We start from the raw sequence: 22,837 nt of genomic DNA, 5'->3' as shown, positions 1-22,837 counted from the left end.
GCTTCCTGACCAAAGTTTCGTGTTGCACACAATCAAAGGCCTTAGATAAATCACAAAATATCCCTAAGGCATCCTGTGACTCCTCCCAGGCCCTGTAAATATTTTTAACGAGCTCAACACCAGCGTCAGTTGTCGAGCGACCCCTTGTAAATCCAAATTGTTTCTTGTGTAGCAACTTGTTATTGTTAAAATGTACTAGCATTTGATTTAGTAATAACTTTTCAAAGATCTTGCTAAGAGTTGGTAGTACAGAGATGGGCCTATAGTTGTTGGGGTCTGATGTACTACCTGATTTAAATATTGGTAATACTCTACTATGTTTCATGAGGTCAGGAAACACGCCACTAAGGACACATTTATTAAATATAGTGACAAGGTAGGGTGCGATTACATCAATTATTGAATTGACTACCTTGACAGAGATCCCCCACAGATCGGCCGTTTTCTTAATATCTAGTGATCTGAAGGAACTTATTACATCACTTACACTTACTGTATTAAATTTAAAGCTAATATTACATTCTTCCACATGGTTTTTTAATAATGATTCAGCAACGGTAGGAGAGGAATTTAATGAGTTAGTTGTCGAAAATGGAATGTCAGCAAAAAAATTTTCAAAAACAGTTGCAACATCCCGATCTGAGGAAAATAAATTGTTGTCAATAGATAAGCTAAAGTCGGAGATGTTATTTTTGACTCTTCCAGTTTCACAATTAATAATTTTCCATGTCATTTTAATTTTATCAGGTGAAAGGGGCGGCTTTATGGCTAACTAGTTGTCACCAGCGGCTTCGCTGACGTTTTAGGGGGTGTTGATGTGTAAAAAGGATATTGAAATGAAAATATTATTTATTCAAGTTAATTACTCATAAAAAACACTTTTGAATCGTCATGCAATATATTTTCTTTGAGTTCAAGCTTACTTCTTAACAAATTCGGTTTAGTGGATTTGTTGTGAAAAAGCAAAAGACATACAGTTATGTACTTTCGTATTTATAATATTAGTATAGATTAGTATAGAGAAGCCATTTCTTTCAGACAACTCAACCAAATAAAAAAAAACTATATTATAGTTCTGTATAAACTACAAAGCTTTATTTACAAAATATAATCTGAATCTGGCTTATCTATGTTGAGTTTACATTTCATATTATACTACTGAAACAATATGTGTTCTCAATTAGTGTACAGAAACTGCTAAGGTTTTTTGTACTATAAGTATATACCTTTGTTGTCTGAACCGATTTTATATATTATTCTTTCTATTATTTGGATTTATGTTTTTTTCATGTGCCCTTTGTTATAAACGTATTCTTAACATACTAGAGTAATTCTGTTATAAGAGTAGAAAATATATTTTTAAACTTTTTATAAATTTATTTAAATATTCCATTGAACAAATAAAACGTGCACTTATCCCAATATAAATCAGAGATGAATACGATGTAGGTTAATGTAATTCGAGTGCTTTATTCGTAACGCCATATTTTTACCATTGTTATCCCTCGGTCATGAACCCAGCGGCCATTTTATTTCCGCCCTCATATATTTCATTCTCCAAAAACCCCGAACGGACGGTTGAAATGCCTTCTTAGTTGAGAATTGCTTGTACAAAATTGGCATAGCAAAAATTGAACTGCAAACATTATTCGCATTCTATTTGTTTAATGTGTTTGATCTTTTATTTCTTTATTTAGAATAAATATATGTAGGCAGACTGACAAATAGACTACCTGCTAAAAATGCTCCTGTAAGTGTTCACTACCATGCATGTTAGCACTGTAAGAAAAAATAATCCCCTATGTCGTCTATGTCAACTTTGCAAACTAGCATATTAAATCCCCTGAGGTTGTAGTTACACCGATGTTACAATAATTTATAATGTAACAATTTTGTTATTAGAATTACTGACTTTGAGTAACAGTTACTTATTCCATCACGGTGCTACACTGGAGTTGGAACGATACATCAAGTGTCATTTGACATCTATTTCACACACACGATTTGACATCTATTTCACCACCAAACACGAGATGAATTATATAAGATTTGAACAGAGGCAAACATAGCATATGGTTATTAAAAATAGAATTAGTACCCGCGATTAAGTGACTGGGTCTCGGTTCTGACATTTTGTAGGTTAAAAAGTACGAAAAAATTTAAAAGTATTAAACACAATCAAAAGTTAAATGTATTTATTTATGAATATTTAAATGAATTTACTACCTGTCGATATTGTACCCCATTTGAACTTTACGATCTGTATAATATTTTGATTGTGTATATGTATGATATACCTGTAATCGAATATTATTTTTAGAATATATTTTTAGTCAGATGCGTCTATTTTGAGTTTCTTTAACGCTAAAGCTGTCTTAACATTTTACTGACATTTAGCTGAGCGTAGATACGCCACGTAGAACATTAAGTATATAAATCATGGTGGCAAATGAATCCATGCGGATGTACTATATTCGTGGTCGCACGTGCTTTGCCTATAATAAACATCGCAAGTCTAAAGTAAGGAAAATAAGCTTTATCTATATAGACATAAAGTTAATATTATACTTTCGTTCCTTGACAGGTTACTAAAATCTAATTAGTTTTTAGTTATGTTGCTTTCAGAAGATAAGATTTTAGAGACGTATTCACTGGATTAAGTAATGTTAGTTGTTGTTATTCAATATAACCGTACATAACATTTCTCGATTATACAGAAAGAGTTGCCAATCTTAAAAATCACGCATGAAAAAGCGATTTTTAACGCATGTCAAATATGTAAATTAATTAATTTTAAAGCCTTCATCAAAAATAATCATGATATAAACAAAAATACTAAATTAAGAAAACTACTACAAAGGTCCAAGTATTCTCCAGTAATTAGTTCCAAAAAAGTTAAAAAGTATATATGTAATAATAATAAAAATATCTATACCTATGTTTTAAAATCAATTCCTATGCGTATATGCGTTCACGTATCGTTCATCCGCATAAGCCGAATCTTAGTTGTTATTGGTACTTGAGTGACGGTTTGTAAAACGATACTAATATACGCTATTGTTTTATGAATTCACGTATCACAGTACAGCGTAAATTTTGCGTATTTAAGCGTATTGCGCGCAATGTCGATGTGCACCAAGAAAGAATGTTTTGAAATGAAATGTCACTTGAAGGGAAATAAATTTCATAATTTTTACTCTTCACAATTCACGTGTTTATTCTAATTCGTTTGTAATATTTCGTAATTTTGTAATAGTTCGTTTGTTCTAATTATTCAGGATACATAAATATATTATTGTACATTTTTTTTGATTAGAAAGAGAACTGCAAAAAACTTTGTTTCTTTTTATATTTTTGTTTTACGAAGGTAAAAACTATTAATGAAAAACATATTAAAATATTGTACTCCTATGTTGGCAAATATTTTATAATTAGTAAAAACTAAATACTAATTTTGTTATAACCAGTATATGAAGGTTCAGGTTATTATATTCAAAAGTTTTGTCTAGACAGATAGAAAAAATGTATAAGACATTTTAATATCTTTACTGAGGCAAATTATATTTAAAAGTAAGACGGGGCCTTTTGTCTGGAATAACAAAACGTGTTATTAGGTCTCATTTATTCATTTTCATGCCTAATACGATAAGCCAATGTTATCATTTATCACCGCGCTTAATTCGACATCGCATCAATCTTCATTTCCCATTTCCTTTTACGGACTCGAGTGTTTTGTCTTTTCAATAGTAAAATATTTACCATTTAAATATTAATTTTAATAAATATTTAAAAACCCACAAAACTATTAGCTAAAGCAAGAGAAATCTCAATGAAATTAATATTTTATTTAGCGATAGTCAAGTTATTTATTATTTTCTGATATTTTTAATGTCCGTTTTTTGGTGATTTTTATCTTAGGCATAAAATCGAATAGTAGTTGAACCACTTATTTTTTGTAATTGTAATGTAAAAACCTTGATTAATTTCTTTAGTTTAAATTATTATTTGTATGTAAATTAAGGCCCTTAATGTTAGTAATTCTTTTATAAATAAAGTTAAATAACAAACAGCTATAATAGATTTGCGGGCTAAAAAAGATGTTGTACTCGTAATATAATTAAAGTAAAGTATTATAAAAAAGGAAGAACATTTTATTAATACACACGTTTTTTATTCCGTCTCAACAATGTAACACGAATTATATAATGGAAACCAGCCGTCACGTTGTTCATATATTAAACAAAAACCGTACATTGATGTCTCTATACAAAAACACTACATAAACACAAATAGATATCTAATAATCGATTGTAATATTAACAATAACAAAGAAAAAATATTTTATTTATTTAAAATAAATAGATACTTGTGAATATTCCCAGTGCACTGTATAATAGTGGTAATATTCATGCTCTTTCTTCTTTACACATTTGCATAATACCAGTTACGCAGCCATTGTTCGTAGTAAACTTCGTGGCGCAGTTACGAGTCTACGATCATTACCTCATATAATCTACAAGTGCTACGAAGTTGTTATCACAGAACTAGAAGTAAGTTGTGATAATGTTTTACACTAGAATTACTTTTTGAACGTCTTAGAAGAGAAAGCAAAGTCTACAACAAAGGATTATGCAAACGGTGAAAGTTTTGAATAATATAATACGAGTATCATCATAGTTTCATAAAGTTTATGTGTTATAATTATTCATTAATATTTGTAGATCTGAAAACGATTTCGTTCACCGTATCAACCTTTTTTTGAAAGCATATTTATCTACGATAATACATTTATATTTCCAATTTCTAACCGAAAATGTAACATTTATTCAATATAATATCAATTTACCCAGGTATAGTATAAACACATCGTAGCAACTGTTTTGAATAATGTTAAGTAAACAACCCTTATTGAAATTGCGCTCGCAATCGATCGATTATGGAGTGACGATGGCTCGGGGTGAACACCCCTGGGCTCGTAATACCTACTGTTGCTAGAGAGGTGACGTCGTCTCCGTGTTGTTATAGAGACGGCGATTATTATTTTATTCAATTACAATACGAATAGATTCTAAACATATATTTTATTCTTACTGGATCAAGTGAGGTTGAAATTATTGTTTAATTGTAATACGAGATGTATTTTAATTGTAAGTCAGAAAAGTTTCACTTAAAAATAAAGCTATTGGTATGAGTACAATTTAATACGACGGATCAGAAGTTCGTTATTGTGTTTTATTATGTTTTTTTTCATCTAAAAATATTGTAACCGAAATTAGGTTATTCGTGAATATAATAATTTACATTGAAACACATTTAAATAACATGTTATATAACTAATAGAGTTTTATTACTCGAAAAGTACATTGGTACGTAAAATGTTGCATGTTAATTAATTTAACTGACTAACTTATATTTGTTAAATGCTCTGGTTTCAGTTACTTTTTTTTTAGAAATACTTAACAGGGGAGATTATTGATCTGTCCGTCGAAATCATGTAATCGTTGTTCACAAAAGAAATGTATCATGACCACTCAGGCTAGGGAAGTATTAATAAATTATATTTAAATATTATAGTTCATTTATTAGTATTGGTTATCATTCCCTGTTCGGCACAGTGGGTTCCGTATAGATTGTTGAAGCGCTAATACCGAGTATTATTAAAACATTTACAAATACGTTAAACAGTCATCTTAAAAACATATTAATAATTAAGATACATACTATTCGATACAATAATTATAAATACAACTGTACACAGAATGGTTTTTATTATTTGTTTAATTTAATAAACATTATTATCCTGACGTTAAAATAAAACGAAAATCTCCTATTCACATTACAGTGACCGTCATTTATTTTATTTCTAATTTTGCGCGGGAAAACATCTTGTATAATTTTTTAAAACCATACGAATGACGTTCTGAAATCGATTATACTTATTTTTATGAAATCGGATACAATATTAAAATATGAGTTTATTGAATATTTAATTATAATATAAATGTAATTGCATAAATAAGTATTTTTATTAATATTATATTGATGATATAATAGATGGTAAAAAAGTCTACATTTAGAACTGTTAGAAGCTTAACATTAAATTGAGTTCGGCAACGCAATTTGAATGACCAAATGACTGATGAATTAACGATTTAAAAGTGCTTGTAAGGAGCCTATTCGAATTAATTACATTATTTTAATTTTGACTTAGCAAACAATTTCCAAAGGCTGCTCTCATCATCTCTCATATCCAGAGATTAATATATGCTTCTTTATTCTAATATGCCACAATCTACACTATTATCGGACAAATAGATAATTTATAAGAATTCCCAAGAAGAATATAATTACATGAAAAGAAAAATATAATTAGAAACGAATACAAGTAGGTTCATTGTGTAAATTTCTTCTAGTGGACAGCTCCCTACAATGAGATTGCTTCCGCTTGCCGAGTTCTGCATTATTTTTCTGCCAACGCCAGACCGTGGTTCGCTCACCCAACTCAGTGATGCGGTCTTTGTGTAATATTTGTAAGAAATATTGTCGCTTTATTGTGTAATTCAGATTAAGATACTTTCGTAAAAAAAATATTGTTAGTCAAAGTTATTTAATTGTTATTAAGAAGTATTAAAGCACGTTTCAAATAACGAATATCTTTAACACTTTTAGTGATAACTCTAGAGATAATAGTATGTATCTATGTTACTGCCTAGTTGGTTTTGAGGTTTGATATAAGGCCACTGGCTTCTATCTTCAAATCCACGTCAGGCCGATAAAAAGTTACTGGGTTTTTCTATCGAAATATTCTCAGTAACAGTCCGAAAGTCTGGAACTTGGAAGTGTGTACACTTCTGTGCTTCGGGGAGTACGTAAAACCATTGTTTCTGCACTTGAACTCTATCCGTTCTTTTCGGTTTTGCCGTCCCCTTGGACTATTAGAGTAAGGAAATAGAGTAGTAGTAGTAGACACAGATGTGTCTCATGGTTGGTCTGGAATTGGCGCCGTGGTTGAAATCAGCCATCAGGACGACATCATCATCATCATCGATATGATGTCGATAGGCATTACTGTTTCAGAAAGTGTTAAGCTGTTACTTATAATAAATAAATCATTTTAATACCATTGTTTCGAGTGTACCTATATAGAATCGTTACATATGTGAATACAACATTAAAGTAAATAGCGCTTCAATTACATCCCAAATTAAATTCATTTTGCTGTAAAATATTTTATCAAAGTAATACATCAAACTACTAACGTCGTAACGTTTCAAAGGATTTGGTATTTTGGTATTAATACTGAACTAATAGGTTACATTTTCCCGTAACCCGTCAGCATTAATGTATCAATGAATGTACATGTGAGTATTGTGTCACAGTCTGTCACCGTCCCGCCTGTCCCGCGACGCGTCCCGCCAGCCGTAATGCGCGCTAATGGAAGCAATTTGCCGTGTTTTGCAAACAGCCGCTTTGACGTTAAGCGCCTCGGCCTCGGCTACCTCTAATTTGTTTTTATCGACGAAAACGCTTACCGCCATGTGATACGAGACTCGTTTAAAGCGGATGAAATGAAATAGGTACTTTGCGTTTAGTGGGAAACTTTGTGAAAAATGTAAGGAAAGTGTACGTTCATTAAAATACGATTTGGCGAGTACATCCCCTACCTAAGTTTATACTTAAAAATAAAGCGATTTTTTTGTTCGCATTTATACACGTGTTTATACATTGTTCATTCGATTAAGTTGAAACTTTTTGTAGTCGTTGTTGGCGCATGCGTAAAGATTACTGAGAGAGAACTAAGCATCTATAAAAGATTGCGTGCCAGTCACAAGGGATAACTGATACCACAGTACTGCATGCCGATTAGACACTTATATAATGTAAGTAGCAAAGTTAGAATCTAACAATTTTTTTTTTATACATATATAATTGTAATACGTATGTATGTTTAATAGTTTTTTATTTTTTCTTTTGTCTTGAATCAAAATATTTGGGAAATACATAAATCAAAAGTTATCGCTACTCAAGAATGATTTCATGAATTTTCATTATTCGTTGAATTGGAATATTTCCAAATATTTTCGATACATTTAAGGTCATTCAATCAATTCGCTCATTGTAGTAGTTTAAAATACATATAATGATCAAACAGGAGGACCAAAAAAAACCACACAACCTAGCTGAATCTGCGGCTTTACCCGATCGAAATTCATAAAACTTTGCATATAACATACAAATATATAATTGTATTTAACTAATATGTCTGTATTTTTAAATGTTGAAAAAGAGTAACTACTGAGTTTCTTGCCGATTCTTCTCGGTATAATTTACATTCAGTCAATATAGTTTGTTAAATGACGATTCAAAAGTGCTTGTAAATGCCTACTTGAATTAAGTATATTTTGATTTTAACCGTTTTACCCGCTGTCCTTTCCTGGCACTCATACAATCTTCATACTAAATTTCATCTAAATTGGTTCACCGGTTTAAGTGCGAAGTATTTATAATATTAGTAAAGATAATGTATGTATGTATAGACGGTATAAATATCGTTCTAAAGTACTCTTCCGCATTGGAGAACATTGCCTCTGCATTCAGTATTCGTTATATAAATCTACTTCATTTACAACAAAATAAAATAATACTTTTTAACTTTAAATTCCAGAAATACTAACTTTATATCCGTAACAAATACAAATAGTTTTTGCATTAACGTGAACGTTTTCTAGAAAGATAAGCTCGAAGATTTACGAGAAACTTTAATTTTTAAAAGGGTTCTCTCGTAAGCTAAAAGCCACAGCCGAGTGCATCATTTCTTTCTTCTAAGATCTACTTTATCAGTAGAATAAAATACAATGGTAGTGCTCGTAAATGTGACTTTCGAGTTAGCGAGATCCTTGAAATTTATCAAAGCGTTTTTTTTATGTTTGCAATCTAAAAGATAGTATAGCAAGATATGTTTTCTTGAAGAATGTTTTGTTCGTCATAAATCTAATACGATAATTACACTTATTTGTTACAGATTATTTAGTACATACATATATTTTGTATCGCTATTTTTTTTAAAAGAGCACTTTACTTAGAAAATTAAAGGTATTAATTATTTTGTTAAGTTGACTATAAGGGTTTAACTTTTAATTTTTGTTCATTTTTGGTGTCAGTTATACACCAACTTGCCGGAAGCCGTAGGTGTGGCTATGACAGCCTCTTCATTTCCCCGGTTTCCGGCGGAAGCCGTCAAACCGCCATTTAAAAATCCACTCAGTTGGCACTATACCAAAAATGGCATCGATTCAGAATTTATGCGTTCCTGTTACTCGGTCATTTGTTCCCAGAGATCAGTATCGTACTTGTAAAATATTACGTGTTTACAAAAGTTGGCACCACACTATCTATAACGAACATTAAAATACAAAAAATAACTTTTTACTTTAGCTGTAGTCAAGTGGGAATTAGTTATAACTTAAAAAAGAAATAATCCATGCCATTATAATTGGTACTAGGTATTCGTTAAATACATTTAATGTACATACTTAATAAAACTCTAACACTGATTGACATTGCCCAGTTTAAACTGGCGCGTCTAAAAGGACTGCACAGAAGTTCCTTACATACATTTAGGTATAGAGTAAGACGTGTATGAAAATAATATTAATAACTAATTCCCTCTGCTTTTAATAAACAAAGATTGGCTGTATTTTAATTAGAGGTCAATTTATTTTAATAGTTCGGCCCATATTTTCCCTACTAACAGATTGCAATTTTTTATTACTTATGTAACTAATAAATCATATTATACATAATATAATAGGAGAGGAAGCCTTAGCCCAGCAGTGGGAAAATTACAGGATATTACTTACGTATACATATATATTACTTATCTTTTAGGTATATTTTGAAATATAAATCATCTACATAAGAATTATTAACACTAGTAACTTATATAAGTAAATACAATTCAAAATTAAAAGGAAACTCCTTTAAAAAAATGGATGTTTTTAATACGCCCCGAGTTGTTTGAACCAATAAGCCGATCGACGTAAGCAGATTACAAACTCGCCTTATCAGGAGTATGCTTGTAGAACACACGTAGATATTTACAAAAAATATTACTTTCGCGAATATATATTTTTTTATATATTTTATTTTTTTAGCATTAGCAGCCCGTAAATGTCCCACTGCTGGGATAAAGGCCCCCTCTCCCTTTGAGGAGAAGGTTTGGAGCATATTCCACCACGCTGCTCCAATGCGGGTTTGGCTGAATACACATGTGGCAGAATTTCGTTGAAAATAGACACATGCAGGTTTCCTCACGATGTTTTCCTTCACCGCCGAGCACGAGATGAATTATAAACACAAATTAAGCACATGAAAATTCAGTGGTGCCTGCTTGGGTTTGAACCCGAAATCATCGGTTAAGATGCACGCGTTCTAACCACTGGGCCATCTCGGCTCATTTTATATATTGCAACTTTATAATGGAAAATGAACATTTAGATCGTTCAATATAAATTATTCAAAAGAAATATGTGTAGTTTACTTACTTACTGGTTCTTGATACAGTTATTCACGCTTCTGAGACATATTACGATTTCGATCCAAAGTAATGACATTTACATGTAAATATTGTTATAAGTATTTAATTGAATATAGTAAGTAGTACTTACCGAATTACCGCCACGGCAGCTAATTTCAAAGTCTACCTATTGCTCAGATGATATTATGCGCAAGCGTTTGCAAATACAGCTGCAAACTCTATTTCCTACTATTCTATTCCCTTATTGCCATAATCCGATGGAACGACAATCCGACACGATCGGCTAGAGATCTGAGTCAGACCTAACGGCTTTACATGATTCTCGAGGTACGAAATTTTCATAGTGCTAATTGACTTAATACGACCTTCCACTAATCATTTTATGACAAAAATATTCAACAGCTTTTTATTGGGCTGATTCAAGATTCGAATCTAGCACCGTGCGACTTTTAGCCTTATAAAAAATCCACGACGAACTAGGTATTTGTTTGAGTAAGAAAAATGATTTTCATAATAAATTTACCTATACTTCAATACAAATAATTTACGATTATATAAAACTAATTTCAAATAGACATTTTATTCCGACAAAAATGATAAACAAAAAATAATTTGTTTTTATGTTTGAAGCATCTCTCAACAATGACAGATGCTTACATATGTTTAAATACAACACTATTTATTTATTTGCCACATGCAAGAAGTATAATATAATTATAAGCAGATAAATAATAGACAGTTAATTTTCCTAGTATTATTGTTGATATTCTTATTTAACATGGAAACGACGAACGACCTCTCTTCTTCAGTCGGTTAATGTACCGCGTATGAATGTTATTTACACACGAGGAGTGCTTGCGTCGAAAACATCCGAGGGGTAACATTTTGCTTATCGGTCCGTGCAGCCTCGCATTACGTACGCATCAGTCTTGTTTATATATTACATACAGACATAACAAGTGTATGAATCATATTTACAAGTAGGTATATATAAAATGTATGTTATTTCACATTTTAGTTTCAATACAGTATATTTACTTCCACAATTACTTCTTATTACAAATGCTTAATAATTTTATTGAATTATCATCAATATGAATGAATACCATAAAAATAACTCATAATGCTTTGTTTATTTGAGATTAACAGTTTTCGACACGGTGTGACACCGATCCCAATAGTGAGCATGGTGATCACAGACTGAATATAAACCTTTTTCATCAAACATTCATGAAAAGGTTTATATATTTTATATACTTCTTGTAACTCTTCACTAGATAGCGCTGCAGGACATCAACTTTTATGGCGTTCAACCGATCGCCATGTCAATTGAAAGTCCTCGTGTATGTATACGTACACGGGCAGGAAAATGTCTGCCGAATTTTAGTCGAATCCATATAAACGAAAACTGTGTCAATCAATTGAATAAGACAACAACAAGTAACAACTAACTTTGGTGTTATTTACACATATACAATATACGTTTAAATAATTACAGCATTTAAGTAAGAAAAGCGTTCTAAAAAAATATTTTAAATTTACTTGTTACAATAAATTGTTTGAAAATTCGCAATAGAAGCAGTAATAATGTAATTCATCTGTTTCGTGAAAATATATATTACGCTAATTGGCTATAAGACTTCAGTATTGTTTCGTCCTTGTTGTTTGAAATCGTTGTTTTTTTACAAGCTTTTATTAAACCTTTGACTAATAATACTTAAAATCTTAATGTTCATAAAGTTGTACTAGACAATAAATTGTTATACACATTTGTATCTGTAGATTTAATCTTACAATAGCTTTGCACGTTTTGGCCGTAAGATTTAAAGATGTAGACCGATTAGTACACACATTATTCTTAATTTTTCCTCCACGAGTAAATAATAATTCCAAAAAAGTATTCATGAACAGGCACAGACGCTATTACAGTTTAAATATACGTACGTAAAACATTCTTTTTAAAATTAAATTAATAAAAAGATATTCATGTCGTGGACTTATAATCCTTTAGGGGAGCTTTTTCTGTCGGAAAATTGACTTTATTTCCAGACATTAAAGAGCATATTTAGGTGTCAGATAAAAATATACGACAAGGGGTCATATTTCGTTAAGAGATGGAAAGCAAAGGAAGTATAAGTTTCCACCCCCTAAGTGGGATCAAAGGGGGTACGTGAACGAAATTATCTCTTCTGAGCATTACGCCGCAGAGATGAAACCATGAACGTAAATTATGATTCGTGTTATTTTTTTATTCATAAATTAACATTTCGTAATTTATTTTGTACAAAGGCTTAACCTTACTATTTGTAATATATTTTCGCTTGGAAATCAACCTATTTACAGCATTTCTCAAAAATAAATAATCTTTTACTTCGAAATTAATATTGATTTTATCAAGCTAATACATTATGATTAATACCTGCATACTTTTTGTTATTTTTCTATGGTATATCTAGAGGTTTACCGTATATATGGAACTTTGCACGTCTTGAGAGGTACTTATATCTAGCTGGGTCTGTGATACGCTTAGATAGATAAAAACCTATTATAAAATCGATACTACGCATTTATAAGTAAGTGGCTCATTGCTTGGATTTGAACCCGATATGTTTTATTCATCACATGTTCTTTCCATTGTGTTTTTTTTTTTTTTATGAAATATTTTCGAAGATAAATGTTTTTCGTAAATGTATTACTATTTTTGTCACTATATGAATACTTACTAAGTCTTTAACAGCCTTGTATCTTAAAATAAACGTTTATACTCTATCTCTGTTTTTTGTCGTTTACAGAATGTTTAAAACGTCTGCGAAATGCAATTTAATATTTATTGAATTTTTCAAAGCAAAGGTAAGTGTCAGGCGGGATTTTATTAAACAAGAATATTTCGTATTACGTCGGTGAAGCCTCGCCAACTCTGAAAGAAACTAAGGCGTGTGACATACATAATAAATGTCTAGGTGCTGTATTTAAATACGAAATACCGTCTCGGAATTTTTATGCTAAATTCATTACTTTGAAAAAATCTGTCAAGTGCACTGTTTGTTTCCATTTGATAGACGACCGGAGACTGTGGGTCGGAATAAATGGTTTTTTTTTTTTTTTTCAAAAGAGAAATTTAAGAAGGACGAAGATTTTTTTTAAGTAAAACTTAATTTATGTATATAGATTTCATATCTAATTACTTTTATTACCATTAATGTTAGATTCAGGAGTTTACTAAGTTTTTTTTTTTACAATCTTTTATTTGACATACAATGTTTATTAGTTTATTTCGGTCAAGTTTAGCAAACTTAATCATAATGTATGTATTATTTTCAAACCTATTTACTTCTGGTTTTACTTGTATACTAATCAGTTTTAATACAAAAATGAAGACTTACAATTAAAAATACAACATGTATTTTGAGCCTATATAGCACTAATAATGTATTTCGACCTACTCTAATGAATGAACGTAATGAAAACGCGCACCAAGTTTTCGTGTCGCAAGGCCGCTGTAGGTTACCTAGATCTTTATGTAAAACTGTTGTAAAATCCCGGTTCTTTCTGTCGGAGACGCTTAAAAGCACTTAGCGCGTAATTTGTAGCTGTTTCAAATCTTTAATTCACAAAGGAGAAATAACGATAGAACAGATTTTAAAATGAGATAATGTCCATTATTGTCAGTCGCTATTCACAACCGTCGCGCGTTTAACTTTTTACCGTAAAGTACTTAATTCCTTAATTCCACTTAAAGAATCTTAAATTTATTTATTTATGGTACGATATTTATAATACTTATGTCATACACATTTTATAAATAATATATAGTCCCAAACGTTAACAAGCATACCAACCTAACTACATAACTATAACCTTAGAAATAATACAGCACAATAAATAGTATAATTGAAAATAATCATCACAAGTCTTACGACCGCAAAACGGGCTCTAGAACTTTTTATGATATAGTTTATCTGACAGGATTTGAAAGACCTCATATCGTGGCAGCCATGGGAGGAGTTTTACCACCAGCAATATCTCGAGGTGGTAGTTGCTCGTTCAGTGTTGAAATCTAGTAATTTGTCATGATTTTTAATTTATTGTTCGTTGTGTTGTTTCCTTAATAAATATGTAATCTGAAACTATATAATATACTCTACATACATAAATGTTAACAATATCTTTTAGTCAACCCTAAGTCCATTAGAGTAGTCTATTTCTTAGTATAATAGTACAAAAAGATAAATTAATGGACTTAGATAGAATTGTGAACAAACAGAATGTTTCATATGTTTCAGAAGCAGTATTTTAACCTAGTACTTAAACAAGGTAACGTGTGCTGTGCTTAGCTATGACTTTTTAGTGACCGTATTTTTTTCGTAAGAGTATTCGTATTAGTATCGTTATGTTAATCATAACGAAGTTCAATTAGTATAATCGGTTCCGAGTTTTTGAGCTGATTTTCTATATTATCTTATATATATAATATAAATGGTATATAGGTAAATATTTATTGTTTTTAAAGTTAACTAATTTTTTTGGTTGATTGTAAATCCGGGAGACCTGGTTTCAAACTTCGAGTCAGACTAATGAAAATTATGTATAAATTTGTGTAAGGCAGTTTTTGTTGAACCTTTTAATGTTGCTGACTGGCAAAACAGAGCTCATCCCTTGCGGAATCTCATTTTTGTCGTGTGCAAAAAATAACGTAATTAAAATACACTTTACTTAAAGCAATCTCGTAACCAAATGGATCTTTTCTATTATATATTGTGTGTGATCAATAACGTAAATACAAAAATAAAAGTGCCACGTATCATTTTTCATTAATTTACATGTTGCATAAAAATCTTACAGATGCTGAAGGATGTAATTGATATTTGGATATTTGTTATACAATTAAGTTAATATAATAATTAAATATTTTTTAATTTGATAATATTATCGTTAAATGGACAAATTAATAGTATATTTTGTCGATTTTGAATATTTAATTAAAATAGAAAATATTTTTATTATTTAATCGAATCTTAGCAAAGTGAGTTGCTGTGTGAAGATGGCGTAGAAGCTCTTCTACGAATTGCTACGGCTCTACGTAGCATGTAGGATTTTATACGAATTTTCAGAAAATGATTTTATAAAATACCACTTGAATTATAATCCTTGGTTTTGTATATAATGTAGGTAATAAGTAAGTTTAATTTATAATCACCGTGGTTACTTAACTATTAATAGTAACTATTATAACTAAATATTATATAAATATAAATACTTTTTTATTTTTTGTAATATAAGAACTATCAAAACGATTATCGAAGAAAAGAAATATTAGAAGTCGGAACAACATATTTTCTTTATATATTTCAATCGAAATATCATATATTTCGCTTTAAGCACGTAGTAAATTACATTCGAACATCACAATCGCAAAATATTTGAAAATAGAATGGGATATGTATACGAAAGCTCCACTGATGGTTTTGTAAAGGTTGTACAATAAAAAGGTTTCTTTCATTTGTATTCTTCACGATGTACTTTGGCAAGAAAAATCATAAATTACTTTTTTATAGTATTTAAACCGAGATTGTTTTTACATTAAGTAATAAAGAGGCGTCAATCTTTTTAATATGCCTATTGCCGTTTAATAAATAAACTTACTAATAAATATTTTTTTTGCACCGAGTAAGTAAAAACTCTTTAAAGTAGATTCAAATTAAAAAAGTAAGTTGTACGATAATTTTCTTTTACATTCGATTTACAGCGTTATAATTATTTAACTTTTTCGTTTAATATTTATTATAATTGTTTGAAGCTTGGTTATCTATTATTTTTGTATTATATATATTTTTTATTAATCAATGAATTATTTTTATTCATAAGATAAGAAGTACCTACGTATGTTACAAACTTAGTTATCAAATCGTATATACCACCACGATTCGTACTTACAATATAACTTCTGTGTAATTTAAGTCTATCTGAAGGAATCTCGAATCTTACGGAATCTCATTAAATGGGAATTGCGAATCATAATTTGGTGAAAGTTGGTAGAGCGCTTTAAGTGGACTTGAAAATCGTGATTAAAACTTTTTCTTATGATATTGGCGTAGGTAAGGTTTTTTTTTTAATCAAATGAAATAATTTTGATAGAACGATACAAATTTATATGAAGAGGTTAGGTTATATTTTACATACCTGGTGTTGATTCTAGCAGTCCTCTCGGGTCGGTGGCTTCGTCTGCAGCAACCGCTGTCAGCGTTACCAGCAACAACAGAAGAGTCATCGTTCTGCGAGCAAAAGAAATTTATCAATATCTGTGTTAAACGCTATTCAATATTATAACAACATTTTACAATTAATAAAAGTTCTCGAATATTTGTTACACCTGAATTTATTTGTTGACTATTGCTACAATTTCATTCATTTCAATAAAATTAATAAAATATTCTTTTATTACTTTTCATCATAAATAAATGAATATATTTGGTTGGAACATATTTATATGGTGTAGTACTAACGTAAGTCTATTGTTTTATTTGTGGGAGTGTGTTATTTGATATCTAAATAAGTCGTAAATAATATTATAAATAAACCAGTCGATTTGTTTGTTTGTTATGCTTTCACGTCTCAACTAATCAACTGATCAATAAAAAAAGTCAAATCTTTCCCCCTCAAACAGATGGATGATGCCGGAGGTGAAAACTAGTTTATTAAATAAACATACTCTTTAATGTTTTTATTATATTTTTACTAATATTGAGATTTATTAATATTTTTATTAATATTGAGAATTGTATGAATTATTTCGAGAGTTATTTTTGCATGAGTTATATAAAAATTGTGATAAAATTATATTTAGTAACCACAATTTAAAATGTAACAGAAAATCTTGATTACTTTGTCCGTTACGTGACCGTCCTACATAGGCATGTAAACGGGAAACAAAACATACAACGATATGACCCAGATTGCAAAGACCTCAGCGGTCTTCATTCAAACATCTCGACCGGGAATGTAAAGAGACATTCACTGAAAAGTTATAGTCACCACCCGCAAAAAGTTGGCTAATTTCGAAACGTTCCGAAGTGCTTGCGAAACTGAAATTATTTCGAGCCGCATTTCATCCCATTTCATACGTGTACGTCGAAAAGTTTGAACATGTCTTTGTCGGCGGATTTAATAAACGAGTTTTGCGCTGTCCGCACGATGCCTATTGTTGTGCAAACACAAATACGTTCACGTCGACTATTCTCGTTTATTTCGGTTTTTATTGTTTTATATTCGTTTACAGATATTTACTGTGATTGGTCAATATTTATGATCAGAGATGAAAACATTACAAGCAAATTTATATTTCAAAGTATTTATTGATTTATATTTACTATTTATTTTTATTCAAAAATGTGTATATATTTTTTATTTTATTTGAATATCCCTGAAAAGTTGTATGACTACAAAATTTAAATACAATCATAATAAACTTAATTTGCGCAAGTAAGACATTTATGAGTCGCATTAACAGCCTGTATATTTTCCACTACTGGGGTAAGGCCTCTTCTCCCTTTGAGGACAAGGTTTTGGAAAATATTCCAGCACGCTGCTCCAATGCGGGTTGGTGGATACACATTTGGCAGAATTTCGGAGAAATTAGACACATGCAGGTTTCCTCACGATCTTTTCCTTCACAGCACATGAAAATTCAGTAGTGCTTGCCTGGGTTTGCATCCGCAACCATCGGTTAAGATGCAAGCGTTCCGACCACTGGGTCATTTCGGCTCATTTATGAGTCATTATTTACAAATACCCTAACACAACAGGCTTGCGAATTCCACCGAAAACCGTCCCCAATATTTATGATTTATTAAATAGTGTTAATTACATGACAATAATTAGAACTAATTATAGGAACTTCTATCTGTTCCTATAGTATTTGTAGTAGTATGTCGTAGTATGTGTTGTACGTTGTTAAATATAAATCTAATAATTATTTAATGGTATATATAAACTTGTAGCATGTTCATACAGCTGATATGATATCATTTTTATTTCCATTATACGAATGAGTATATATATGCTGTACAATGTTCGCATTATAAACACAAAGGGTGTCACGTCTTAGAAACTAGAATTTATGTTCTTGACTCCGACCTAAGCTTAGAGAGGAAGTTTCACAAAGTCTGGAAGGGAATTATAATGGTTTATTTAAGTTGTTCTACGTTATAAACGTTGATTTTTAAAAAAGTAATATAGTATCGCCACCATCTGTGATGTATGACATTAAGAAATTTGTATGAAATAAAAGTAAATAAATGTAATAAATTATGATTAAATTAATGGCTATTTTTTTTAAAAGTAGTAATTGCGTGTTGATAAGTTTGCAGCTTATGTACTGTTCGAATGGAGATTAATGATTTATTTATAACTAACAAATAGTCGACCTCTTTAAGTTATAAAAAAAAATATAGCTCATTCTTGTGAATGTGTTGAAAACTCTTCTATATCCCAACAAATATATAGCTATTTATTTATTTATAACAAAAAAATTACGATTGAATTACATGCATTTTAATATTATATATTGTTCAAAAAATAGCCCTTATTAAATAAAATATTAGACGGTTGAAATATAGAAACATTTTAAAGAAATTAATTTATCAAGTAAATTCTTCGAGTTCCTTTAAAGTTACACGATTCTCGGCACGCGCCTTTGAAAGACGAGCCGCTACACACGAAACGCCTTTTATATAGCACGACACATTTTATCTCAATGCAAGTGTCTTTATGAATTAGAATGGGTGTAAAAAGAGTCAAGCTATGTGGTTCAAATATTTAATTAAGATGTTGAGTTATAAAGAGTTAATCCTTTATAACTGATGCAATTTATCAAGTCACAATAAACTTCTAAGCTTGAAAATATAGTGCTTATGTTACTTTTGTTATTTACTTAAAATGTAGTAAAAACTGGTGAAAGCACTTGCTTTAACTTGGACAAGGTATTAACTTGCTAACTTAATGTATATATTTGTATGTATTATTTAAAGTAGGAGGTAGATTGGATGGTTAGTGCAGACATCGCCGTTCGTTGACATTGTCACTGTAATAAATACTAACCCACCCTTACAATTTTAATGTTGATTTCTTTGAAATTTATTATAAACATTTAACACTTAACTCAAGTTGCTGGAAATATACAGGCCAAACTTTAATATATAATATATTAAATAAACCAAATAAATAAATAATTTAAATAAAAAAAAATACTAAATACAAAAACTAAGCCTTAGAGCTATTAATATAGCTTTCAATAAAACATTATATGTATTTACAATGTTTTGTTGAAAGTTTTATCAATGCCAAATTCCAACGAGCGGCCTTTTCATCAAATTTTTGTCCTCGCTATCAACTGTGTTCAGTCGAACATCCTTTGACTGGAAACCACATATTTGTATAAAACGAATATTTGGAATCGTCACAATGGTTATTAAGCTGAACAAGTTTTTTTTTATTAAAATAATAAATTTCTTAGAATATTTTGAGAGGAAACGATGAAGTTTGGCATTACTGACGACTTTGTAATTTATTTTTACTCGTGAAGCCACAAGTATATTTGGTAAAACAATATGTGATAGATGAATAAAACATTTTTCCACTTAATTACAATTAAAATTAATTTTGGAAGCAAGAAACACGTCTTTAGTCTTAAATTCAAAATTATCTAGAAACAATAATTATAATTAAAACAATAATTTTAAAATTATTAACATCAAGTCAACAATATACAAACATGAGCTAAAAAAAGTTATTGTATAAATCATGACCGCGTGGAATGGTGGCAAAAATGCTAGCAGCATTTCTTTATATTTTATTATATAATAATCTTATTCATTTTTGAGCAGAAACAATTGAACCTTGGAATAAAGAAGTTAAATTATAAAACATAAAACACCTTACTTATACATAGCCTCAAACGGGGACAGAAAAGCCGGTTCATTTTTCGACTAGATATTCGAAATAGTGATTGAAAGGGTAAATGTTGCTAGTATTCTTCTGTACCGCGTTGTTCTTCTTTTGATTGACATATTTATTTCAACCGACATATGAAATTTCCTCACGATTTTCTCCTTTATCACCGAGCATGAGGTGAATAATTATAAATACAATTTTTTTTTTTTTTTTTTTTTTATTGCCCGGGAGGGCAAATGACTCTGCTCCACCTGATGGTAAGTGGTAGCAGAGTCCAAACGCGACGACGGCTAGTGCAGTTGGGAAAGGTGATCTGCTCTAGCCGCCCCCGCCTTGCCGGCCCGCAAGATGCCTCTTCACGCCTCGCTTGAAGGAACCCAGGTCATAAGAGGAGGGGAATACGTGCGCTGGTAAAGAATTCCATGTTTTGGAAGTGCGACAAAGAAAAGAGTTGCCAAATTTCTTTGTACGCGATGGAATTGATGTCACAGTTAGGCGGTGACATCGAGAACCAGCACGCGTGGACTTGTGAAGGAAAGGGGAAGCAGGAATAAGGGAGAATAGTTCCTCTGAGCACTCGCCGTGACACATTCGATAGAAAGCGCTGAGTGCCGCTATCTCTCGACGCAATTGTAAAGGCTCGAGGGTGTTGGTGACCTTTACATCGCCAATAATGCGAACCGCACGTCGCTGCAACCGATCCAAGGCCTCCAGTAGGTACTTAGCGGAGCCATCCCAGAGGTGCGAGCAATATTCAACGCAGGACCGTACCTGTGTTTTATACAGCAGGAGCAGTTGAGCAGGCGTGAAAAAACGCCGCACCTTGTTCAGGACTCCGAGTTTACGTGAGGCTGTTTTTATAACAGCCTCGATGTGATCCCTTGGATTGAGGTCGCACCGAACGTCGATTCCCAGTATGGCCACTTTGCTATGTATCTCCAGCGTGGTGCCACAGAGGGAAGGAGGAGGGGAAAATGGTGACTTTTTCGCTGTGAGAGCGCACACCTGTGTTTTCTTGGCGTTAAACTCAACAAGATTGTCAGAGCCCCATTTGGCGATGAGTCCTAACGTCCTATCGAGCTCAACAACAAGATCCCTCCGTCTCTCCTCAGTTTCCGCCCGTCCAGCCGCTGCGCGTCCGTGGTATCCCCCGTGCACTGTACTGTCATCTGCATAGCAATGTATGTTCCCGAGAGAGAGCATATCATTGATATGCAGAAGAAAGAGCGTGGGGGATATCACAGACCCCTGGGGGACTCCAGCATTCACTACATGGGATTTTGAAGCGCAACCATCAACTAGAACGCGAAGGCTGCGCTTGTGTAGGAAGCTAGCAATCCAGGTGCAGAGCTGAACCGGCAGACCGTATGCCGGCAGCTTGGAGAGAAGACTTCTGTGCCAGACTCTGTCGAAAGCCTTGGAGATATCGAGGCTGACGGCCAACGACTCTCCACGCTTATCGATAGCTTCACCCTTTTTAAATACTTCAAATGTTAGTGGTTCAAGTGGCTTACAGACTTTAGCCCTCGTTCTTCGGTTAATATCCTTGAATTTTATCTACTGGACCACTCGGCTCTACATTAGAGTTAGTAAAACTTGTTGAGGATATTATAAATGAATATCATTTCACATCTGCACCCGGTAATAACACTAATGTCGAGCGAATTTACGATTTAACTCGTGCAATGTTCCATAAGTGATAAGCGAAGACGTCATCTATATTAAATTGTCATAGTTAACAGGCTTCTCTATTAAACTATGCAACGATTGTGTTGGTGTACAGAAGCATTGAATCTGTTTATGCAACAAATAAAGCTCAACAGTACTGACGTAAAATTTAAATAAACTATTAAATTTTAATCTTTATATTTCTCACAAATTTATAATTCATTTAATTTTAGAATGATAGATATGAAATAATAACAAAAGGGATTTTCACTTTTGTGTGAATAAATATTTTATTAAAAAGGCAGAGAGAAGAGGACGTCGAACCCGAGTCTTGTTTTATAACGAGTTGAAATACAAAACTCGGTTCAACGACCTCATTACCTTCGTAGATAGAGTGTAAAAGAGTGCTTTATGAAAACTGTTCACTTCATGATTTTTTTTATATGTCATTACAGACAAACATAAATAATAATTTAAAGTCTCTTGTTTTTATTTCATATACGAGTATGAGCATTTTATTCTCTCCGCGTTTTATATAATTGCAACTACAATAATTTTTTCCAAGTTTGAATTCTGTTAAGAAATAAAAAATAATTATTGTGTTACTGTCCTATATGCGTTTATTTACTATTGATTGTAATTAAAAATGCTCAGGTGTTCTACGTACACAAGTGAAAGTTTTGG

The 22,837-nt window shown here is 31.4% G+C and overlaps 1 protein-coding gene across 2 annotated transcripts in view; it reads right to left on the bottom strand.

Annotated features, from left to right (window-relative positions):
• LOC125065618 (thrombospondin type-1 domain-containing protein 7A-like) overlaps window positions 1-22,837 on the bottom strand; it is a 76,296-nt gene that overhangs the window by 32,709 nt on the left and 20,750 nt on the right. For both annotated transcript variants that reach the window (XM_047673343.1, XM_047673344.1), the window contains exon 2: window positions 16,718-16,809. In XM_047673343.1, coding sequence (XP_047529299.1) covers window positions 16,718-16,805 — 88 coding nt within the window. In that variant the 5' untranslated portion in view covers window positions 16,806-16,809. The remainder of the gene's footprint in view (window positions 1-16,717; window positions 16,810-22,837) is intronic.

Source organism: Vanessa atalanta, chromosome 8, assembly GCF_905147765.1.
Source record: "Vanessa atalanta chromosome 8, ilVanAtal1.2, whole genome shotgun sequence".
In the NCBI taxonomy this organism is placed as follows: domain Eukaryota; kingdom Metazoa; phylum Arthropoda; class Insecta; order Lepidoptera; family Nymphalidae; genus Vanessa; species Vanessa atalanta.
This window is presented reverse-complemented; position numbering and strand designations above follow the sequence as displayed.